The sequence below is a fragment of the Ananas comosus genome, linkage group 9 (assembly GCF_001540865.1).
Source record: "Ananas comosus cultivar F153 linkage group 9, ASM154086v1, whole genome shotgun sequence".
Classification (NCBI taxonomy): Eukaryota; Viridiplantae; Streptophyta; class Magnoliopsida; order Poales; family Bromeliaceae; genus Ananas; species Ananas comosus.
The window spans coordinates 3,039,046-3,049,163 of NC_033629.1; the positions used below are offsets into that span (position 1 = coordinate 3,039,046).

At 33.5% G+C, this 10,118-nt stretch overlaps 1 protein-coding gene across 1 annotated transcript; it reads left to right on the plus strand.

Moving 5' to 3' along the window:
- Window positions 3,586–5,886, plus strand: LOC109715781 (protein WRKY1-like). The gene is made up of 4 exons (XM_020240949.1): window positions 3,586–3,747; window positions 3,936–4,710; window positions 4,806–4,931; window positions 5,382–5,886. The coding sequence occupies exons 2-4, from the start codon at window positions 3,989–3,991 to the stop codon at window positions 5,524–5,526; spliced, it is 993 nt and encodes a 330-aa protein (XP_020096538.1). The 5' UTR covers window positions 3,586–3,747; window positions 3,936–3,988; the 3' UTR covers window positions 5,527–5,886.

The following is a 10,118-nucleotide window of genomic DNA, read 5'->3' on the forward strand; positions in this document are numbered from 1 at the left end:
TTTGGGTAAAGAGGTTTGAACTTTTAATTTTGATAATAATTATATGTCCCAAACTTTATTAGATAGTTCGATACGCTATTCTCCTCGATTAAAATTATTAATTAGTTTTATAAAGCTTTACAACACAAATAGATTTATTTTTTGTATTCTTTCGTGTAAAAAAAAGTGTTAAAAATTAAAATTTGGTTCTACATATTCTTCACTCATCATGTTTAGTTATGAAAATTAGAAGAAAAATATATATTCTGCATTCCCCACTGCATCCAACCAAACTGCGCCTTGTAATGGGCTTTTGGGTTCATCTAACTCACTCGCACCATATATTTAGGCTATTTTATTGGTCGGATTTCAATCGCGAAGATATTGTGACACCCTGCTTTCTATAGAGATTACACATCATACGAATACTCTAGTCTTAATCCGCTTAACTCTCTAATATATATAATATATCTAATATACATGACTATTTTAAATTCTAAGAATGTCACGGATATAGAACTATAAAAAGTTATGGATCATTATATAGAAATAAAAACCTAGAATGCCTTATATTCTCACTTGAGATTGAGGAGATGGACTACTTTTTTTTTTTCAAAAAAAAAAAAATCTTTCATTTTCTAAGGTGTTGCTCAAGCTACTGCAACAATAACAAGAGTGTTGTTGTGTTCCATAGACTAAAACATGCGAACAATAATAAAATGGACAAATCAAGATGAATTATTATCCAGACAAAAAAGCCATCACAGACGAGGACATGTTGCCATCTGGGATTAATAAAGTCTAACTAAAAGATTTTTGATAATCTAACAAGTACTTAAAAAAAGAGATTAAAGAATTTGTTAGTGAGTTTTCGTCGTGTCACATTATTTAATTTGCCTACGATGGATATATATACACAATATATTACTGTAACGACTTAGCCTACTAATATTTAATATCGTGGTCACATGTGGCTGGGAACGAAATCAGGAATTAAATTCGAGGGGATCAAAAATACAAAATATATTTATCTTTAAAAAATTTGTAAAGCAAATTATAATAAATGTTCGATATACAGGGCACAAGCTTTTTACTCTCTTTTTTTTTTTTTTTTTTTTTTGACTTTGGCCTCTAAAATTTATAGTATTTAATTTTATTTTATTACACCATAAATGAGGACTTTTATGTAGATTTTAAAAAGTTGAGAAGGGCCATTGCCACCTTAAGCTTCTCAATAATTTCGGCTCTGCATTAAATTCTTGCACTCTTTCACATTATCTGAAATAGAACTATTTAAATGTTATGCTTATATTTCATCTATTATTCCAAAAAAAAAAATCTTAATTTTTAACCCAAAAAAAGAAATCTATAGCGCTAGCATTATCAACCTTAAATGTTTTCTATTTGTTTTTGTTTTTGTTTTTTTGTTATTTTTCAAAAAATCAGGAGCGTAATCTTCTAATATCCTAATCCTATCCCCAGTACTCTCATTGAGACTTGAACCTACACTCTCATCCTATGTCTTATTAATGGAAACATTGTCACAATCGCTCTCCGATATAGCGAATTACGGATAAGATAAGTCGTTTTTGATGATGAAGTTTTTAATTAATAATTCATATGGTTAGATATAACCTAAAATATTTTAAATTTTTCAACATCAAATTTTATAATTTTTTAAATTATTATAAAACTCATCTAGTGGGTATGGACTGTCAAAATCGAATGATCTCCTTATAACAAAGAATAATATTTTTAAATTTGAGATCGGAGTTGTTGATCTTGATTTATATAGTAAATTAAAAGATTCTTCTGTACCGTTAATTCGGAAATACTTCACACTGGCCGTTTAAAAATATAAATTTTGAAACTCGTTAACCCTAAGCTATGTATAATGTCAAAAAATTTATAAATTTTAGCTAGTAAAAAAATTGAATTCTTTAAATTATATTTAATAATATCAATCATTGATTTGAAATTTTATTTTTAAAAATAATTTATGAATGCGAAAAACCACCTTACATAGGACTTGGTCAAATACATTGTATTATATTCACAGCTCACACATCCACATCCCCACACTGGAGTCAACGAGGACCAGTCTCAGTGGGGACGGGCCCCACCCCACCCCCACGCGACCCCACCGCGCACGCGCAGGTCAACAACGCCCGCGGAGACCGACACGTGTCCCTATCGGTGGCTCCGATCTCACCGACACGTGTCGGCCCCTCGTCCCGTCTCAGCCGCGACGGCGTACGCAGAGATGCCCCTCGAGGCAAGAGCCTAATGAATGCGGGGGTGGTGGGCCCCACCCGCCTATCGTACATTTTGACCAATCATAAATTCGCCAAAAAAAAGAGAGGAGAAAATTCACAAATGATCTCGGCCGTCCGTTATTCTGACGGCTAAGATCATCCGGGGAGCACTAACCTTTTAATTTGGGGAAAATGATGGGGTTTATTTACCGCTTGGGTGGTGAAAAATTTGTTGGGACCCCTTCAGCTAAAGACGATTTTCAAATTGACCCCTTAATTTTTGTTTCTCTAGATAATTTTTTTAAAAAAATTTTAAACATTTTCATATTAAACTAATTTGGAAACTCTACTAATGATTTACTTTTCACCGAATAAAAAGTACAAATTTTCTTAAAAATTAACGGTCGTCAAATTTAAAGTAAACGACAAATCTTAACTTAAACACTAATGATGGGCGCATTTCTAAATGCCCTACTGTTGAGGGAGCTGAATATAATTTTTACCCTTTTTTTTTACCCTTTAAAAGATTTAAAATATACATATATATATTCCTACATAAGTTGACTAGTAACTTTTCACTATTAGGACCATTATGCCCCTACAAATAATTTTTTTTTCTAGATACTTTGAATGAGGATGTACTATTTATGTAGAATAATCAAATAAACATGTTTAAAATAAAATAGATATTAAATATAATTAAAAGAATATTTATTCTGGTGTACAATGATCATTTTATATTAAAATAAATTAATTTTAATCCGTCAACTGATATAGAGAGATTTATTTATAAATTATAAAAATTTAGAGGGATATATTCATAATAAAAATATATAGAACTTATCTATAATATACATTGCATTCAACTACCAAATTCTTTAAACTTTAATTTTAGTATTTAATGGCTCTCTAGTAAACTAATTATTTATTTTAATAAATTTATAGCTACATAAACTATATAAAATATACCAATTAAATATGTAAAGATAAACTATGTATTTAAATTTTTAAAGTTGAAAAAAATCATTAACCAGCTCAAATGATCAAATCAAATAAATTAAAGTATCAGAAAATAAAATTAAAATTCTTAAAAATTAGATAGTTAAAGTAAAATGGGTGATAGTTGAGATAAGTTATATTATACACTTTTTACCTATATTTAATAGTAAAATAATTTTATAAGAATAGCTATGTAACAATTTCAGTGCTTTGTAGGGACAAATATGCAATTAACCCCTTTTTTTCCATTATTTTAATGTGCACCCTCTCAAACCCGAATCTATTACTTTAGTCCCTGGGAATGGAGTGGACTGATAATATTACACATATAATATAGAAAAAATAAAATAATAATTATAGTTAGTAAAAAAAAAAAAGAAAAAGATGGAAATTTTTCATCTGCATTTGGTCTTCCCCTTCACACCTCCCAATCCCACCAAAGGCCATGGAAACACCACCACCCCTTCTTCCTCTTCTCCCCCACCTCCATTTTGGCTCTTCCCCCAAATCCATGGTGAGCTCTCCTTTTCTGGTTTAATTTATGGTGTGATTTTGATGCAAAACAATCTATAAAAGAACCTCTTTTTTGTTGTGTTGTTTTTGTTCCTTTTTAGATCAACCAAATCTTCAAAAGAAAGGAAAAAAAAAAAGGAAAAAAAAAATCTGATCTTGGTTGCTTTTTTTCTTCTTTTTATTTTTCAGATGCTGAATCACTGAGATTTGTAAGGCTTGGTTTGTGTTGATCTTGGTCTGAGATGGAGGAGGTGGAAGAAGCTAATAAGGCAGCTGTTGAGAGCTGCTACAGAGTTCTAACCCTTCTTTCCCACTCCCAGGATCATCCAATTCAGCATAAGATTGTTGTAGCAGAGACAGGGGAAGCTGTTTCCAGGTTCAGAAGAGTTGCTTCCATTCTCAGCAACTGCAAGGGCCATGCCAGGGTCAGAACTGAAAAGAAACCCCTGCCCAAATTCAACCACAGAATCTTCTTGGATTTCCCATCATCCACTAGTAGCAGATTAGATAATAGCCAAAGATCACAGTTTGGTGCTGTTTCAAGGGCCACAACAGCCCAATTGAGCCCCAAGCTGTTCATCGAGAAGCAGCCGGTTCCGGAATTGGATTCGACTCCTAAGTTAGCCCATTTCCAGCTCGCGCCGCAGCCCGGGCCTTTCCACTTCCAGTTCCAGCAGCATGTGAGGTTCCAGAATGAGGTCTTCCGGAGGGCCGGCAATGAGATAAGCTTCAAGATCGAGGAGTCGAGCCGCGGGGGGGCGACCGCGTCGTCGAACACGAACCGGTCGTTCCTGTCCTCGCTGAGCGTGGACGGCGAGGCGTTCAGTCTGATCGGCGCGGCGCCAACGCCGCCGGACGTGGCGGCCGCGCGCCCCGCGCCTATCAAGAGGAAGTGTCATGGCAAAGGGGAGGATGGGAATGGCAAGTGCTCTAGCAGTGGGAGGTGCCATTGCTCGAAGAGGAGGTTGGATGAATCATAAAAGAGATATTGTATGTTACTACATTTGGATTTGGATTGGTTCATAGCAAATAATTTTCATTGTTTCATTGTTTTGGTAGGAAATTGAGAGTGAAGAGGTCCATTAAAGTGCCTGCCATTAGCAACAAGCTTGCTGATATTCCCCCTGATGAGTACTCATGGAGAAAGTATGGTCAGAAACCAATTAAAGGTTCTCCTCATCCCAGGTATGTTTACATGTTGTAATGAGATATTCTCGACTTAATTCTTTGTGCTGAGCATCAAATAGAATTGCTTGGGTAGCGAAATGATCACTAAAACTATTTCATGAAGTTCGTATTGTGATGTAAATTAGTGTTGAAGTAGGTTGGCTGCGGACTTTGTGGTGCCTCTTTATAGTTTAGATTCACATACTTGACTAGATATAAAAAATTTTGTTTACCAGATTGTTTATTTGCTGGTTACTATCAAAACAATGACGTAAAAGTCATATCGGTTCCCGCATTTGATGTGATAATTAGTGTGTTTGTCTTAGGTGGCTCATTTGTGTTGAAAACATTTACTTGGTAGTTTTGTATGTATTTTGGATTTATATTCAGTTTTGTATCTTCTTTTGTCATCCCTGCTATTTCTCAATTACAGCAACTGACAAAGTTTACCACTAAAATTTGATTCAGGGGATACTACAAATGCAGCAGCATGAGGGGTTGCCCTGCGAGAAAGCATGTCGAGAGGTGCTTGGACGACCCTTCGATGCTCATTGTTACTTACGAGGGGGAGCACAACCATCAAAGATCACAAGCTCAATCGGCGCAGACATAGAAGAGACTTTTTGAGTTGTATAACTGAAAGAAACCCATTCAAGCCTCTTGTTATGAAAAATGATCCGACTTGTGACCTTTTAACGGCGGAATAGAGATCCTGAAAAGCATTGAGAGTTCATTCCCCCTGTAAAAGCAGATAGAACATGGGCGCGTTCACGAGGTGTGGAAAGTGTTGATCCTCGCATTTTGGTAAGACTTGAGTTTGATCAATTGAGATTCCCGATGTAGTCTGATTGCGAAAATCTTTGATGTCAAAAGTTGGAAATTTGAAGCTGGAACTGTAGCTTCTGTAATCCTGGGGTGCAATGGAAGGTCATGAATTTGCTAAAAAAAATTTCTGCTAAATTGCATGTTTCAGAACTTCCCTTTCTCTTGCTTTTGTGCATGACTTAATCACAGCATACTCTATGGTAATTTTTTGCCATATAAAATTTGGTACATCTTCAACTTCTTCTGACACTTGAAACTTCCAAGAACCTTCCAGTTGATGCAGTTCTTGAGAATGCCATTGGTTTTGTTATCATGAACCACATGAACTGCAAGTACAATATCTTCTTCCTATGAAACCCTTATTTTGCGGGCGATGTTATTAACACAGTCATATTTACTATTAAGTAGGAGATTTATACTGTCTAAAATTAATGTTTGTTGGTTGGGGAACAGTTTTTTATTAAATAGGTAGGCACTCCACATGGTACTTACAATAATAGCCCAATCTCATTAAGCCATGTAATCTTACAAATGTCAAATCAAAGATAATAAGATAATTCCAAGTAGAAAAAGATGAGAGGAAAAAGAAAGAAATTTGTTTTTGTACTTCTATGTAAGATGGCAATATGTGATTGGATGTTATAAAGCCAATCATTTAATTCTCTGCTAATGTTGATTAAAAAGCCCAAAATTTTGGATACCATTTCCTTTTCTTTTCCTCATAATGTTGATGAGACATTGAGTAGAGAACTGGAGATTTTAGCTAACCAAGTTTGGTGCAGTATAAGCATTGACTATAATCCAAATCAAAACAAGATAAGAAAGGGTCCTAACATAACTTGTCATAATATATTTACCCATATGCTTGGATATAAATATATCTGACTTTAACTAATCAGCATTAACACTCTTGGAATCAAGCTAGTAATAATATCGAACCATAACAAAAGCGCGTGCTAAAGACGCGATTACAAACTAAACTAAGAGGCTTTTGATCTTCATGTTCTTCTTTTGCCTTGGAATAGAAACCAAGTTTTAAGTATATTTAAACCTGGATAAGGGGATTGCATCGGAGATCGGTAACGTTTAGCTTTAAGTCAAATTAATCTAATCCGTGATATGCCGCCGACCAATCAAGTTTGTTAACAAACAGCTAAGGATGAATTATTCTATGGTTGTCTTATTGCCTTTTCTGGGTTCTGAAGCAATCTTGTGCCTTTGCTTTTCTACATTGTAAATGATCCACTTGGCCATAAGTTGGGCTAAAATTTCTACAGCTAGATTCTTTCTGAGATTTTCTTTTGTTTTGTTTTCTTTTTTTCCCCTTCTATCTTCTCTTAATCTTGATTAATTTTTCTACCAATGCGACGAAAACGCATAAATTTTGCCTTGACATCCAATTGGTGCTTAATCCGCACGCAAAATGTCATAATTAAGCTTGGATTATTGTATTGTAGTATGATTGTTATATTTTAATGGAGTGGTGGTGCTCAAGGACATGACTTGTATATGGAATCTTGACCTTGCATTAATGCAAAACATTTTTTAAAGCTCATCAAATATTTGGCACTAATCTCGATGTGAACGCGGAATTAAACAACTCTTAGACTTAATCCAGAGCTAGGTTGAGCTGCAAATAGGGTGATTTACAAATTAGAAATGCTTGGGACCATTCAAATTGTCCATATGAGCTAAAAAACTACACTCTGAGGAATTAGTAATCTAAGAAGAGATGTAGCTTTCTAAAGGGAAAAAAAAAAATGTCGAAAGAACCAAATCTTATAAAAAATTCTTCAACAGCAAGAATTAAAAATTTCAGCTAGATGTCCTTTATATAATACTTGAGCTAGTCTTGCGAATCGCGATATAAATATCGCTTAATTTAATTTGTAAACAGGTTTTAAAATTTTACTGACTCTGAGGATTTCCAACAATTGTCAGATACTAACAAAACAACAGCCCCAGAAATCTACATAGAGATTATGTAAAGGAACCTCCTCAAACTATAGGCCATTTTCAAGTATTTCCCTTGAACCTTTGTTTTAAATAATAATTAACAACTCCACAACATTTTATTCTTTCAATCTAAATCCTACTTAAAATAATTGAAGATTTAGCTGAATTTAATGATCATCCTATAAAATTCATTTGATCTGAACATTTATTAATTGATTGATTAAAGTGCAGAGTTTCTTTTAACAGTTAACAATTAATAACTCGCAGAATCGTCGGAACAAATCCTCGAAGTCAATTTAGAAAAATAACTCAAATGAAAACAACTTAGAAGGTGATGAGATCTCACCCAATTAGTTGAAGAGTCTACTTCAGAATTATGGCCTTTTATTTAGTCCCATGCATGCAATCTTTTTCTTCCCCCCACCACCCCCCAAAGAAATAAATAAATGAAGGGCTCCCATCACAATCCTGCACTGAATTATATCAGAATACAAACATTCTTTCTTCTGGCAGAAACTGAAGTGCTTGGTCTGGAAACTGCATAACACCATAAATGGGACAAATCAATGTGTGAGAAATTCTCCAACCCAATTGCAGGAATCTGATTGTCCAATTGCAGTACTAGAATATTATGATCACATCAAGCATGAAATTTTTATGAGCTTAGCATGATTTTTAGGTTACCACTTATGTCCACTTCACAATACATAAAAAAAAGGGTTAAACTGCATATGTGTTCCTACAGTGCAGTGGAATTGACAAATTCATTACTACATAGTTTTAGTTACTAAATACATCTCTCAAGAGCACTTTGAAGTTGACTTATTATTTTCTATGAAATGATCATTTTGTCCTTGCGTACTATTTGGCTGGACGTAAGTGTAAATGCACCACAGTCGAAAATATATGCAGTCGGATATGCAGCAGCTGTAGTTATATGCATTTTATAGAAATCGCTACAACGATAAAGAATTTGTTTGATTGTATGCAATTGAGAAATGCATTTATAAAATTACAATAATTTATGTATTAGGTGGTTGGATTGCTCCCAATGTAGGGGAAAAAAAAAGATAGTTTATGCTTAAAAGGTGATTAAAGAGGTAAGGTTTATCTTTTATTTAAAGTTATTTTTGTTTACTGCTGCACTTACAACTATAGTCAAGTCGGGTATAGTTCTAACTATTGTAATTGAGATTTTTTGTGCAGTTCAACCTATTGCAGATATATTCAAACACATCAAACTAAACATCTAATTTGGATCTGAATATAATTATAATTATAGCGCGGTTGCAATAACAGACAACCAAACATCCCCTTAAATTAGTAGCTTTCTAATTGTATTATTAACACTAATTTTCATCTCTAATGTTTTCATATTAACTTTCATATCATTCCATATAAACCGTAAATTATTATAAATCTTGAAAAATATCTTAAAAAACTATTATTTACGAGGGTATACTGCTTTTAACAGTGAAATGCTAACTGTCCATTAATATAGTCCACATGTTGAGACAAATTTACATCTTTAATTGATGGGAAACTCATATGCAAATGGAAATTAAAATTAGTAAGGAAAAATGCCAAAACTATAATTTGTGTTTAGAATTTAGTCCATGAACCATCACCAATTTGGTCCATTTCCATTTTTTTTAAAAGAAAAAGCATTACCAATCTTTAGCAAATAGCTTAGTAGTTTGATAACACAGCTCTAGAGTTCGACTATGGTGTTTTTAAACGCACCAAGTACTTGGTGTTTATAAGTTTTTTCTTCGTTATATCTACCTCTTTGACTATTTTCATTCGTTAGATCATACTATTCAATCAATCAACCACTCACTTAACTCTAGAAAATCACTATCATCTTAACTGTACACCTCTTAATCTAAGGATAAAAAATCTACAAACACCAATAACTTAATACTTTTAAAAGCATAAGAGCTCAATTCCAAAGGTCTATATAAAAAGAAAAATGAGCACTATATTAATATGTTGATCTATGACAGTAAAGTATATTGTACAGATTTTCATCCGAAAAAAAAAAAGAAATAGCAAAATACCAAATAAACTTAAGAATTCTTAAAAAATATATATTAAAAATAGATTTAAAGAGAATGTAACAAGTTGAAATTATGCGAAAACCAGTCTGGATTTGAATGATCCAAATCCGGATTAGAAAAATTATATCAAACCCAAATTTGAATCCAAAGCCGAAAAATATTCTATTTTGAGATCCAAATCCGAGTTTGAATCTGAATCAGATTGTAAAATTTTAACCTGAAAAATTTCGAATTCGAAGATCTACACCGTTTGCACCCCCAGGCCCACTATGGATTACTACTGGGCTACCCATGTAGTAATTTGAATCCTGATAATTGAGAATCTGAAATTCTAAAGCTTCATACTGTAATACTCTAATAGTCC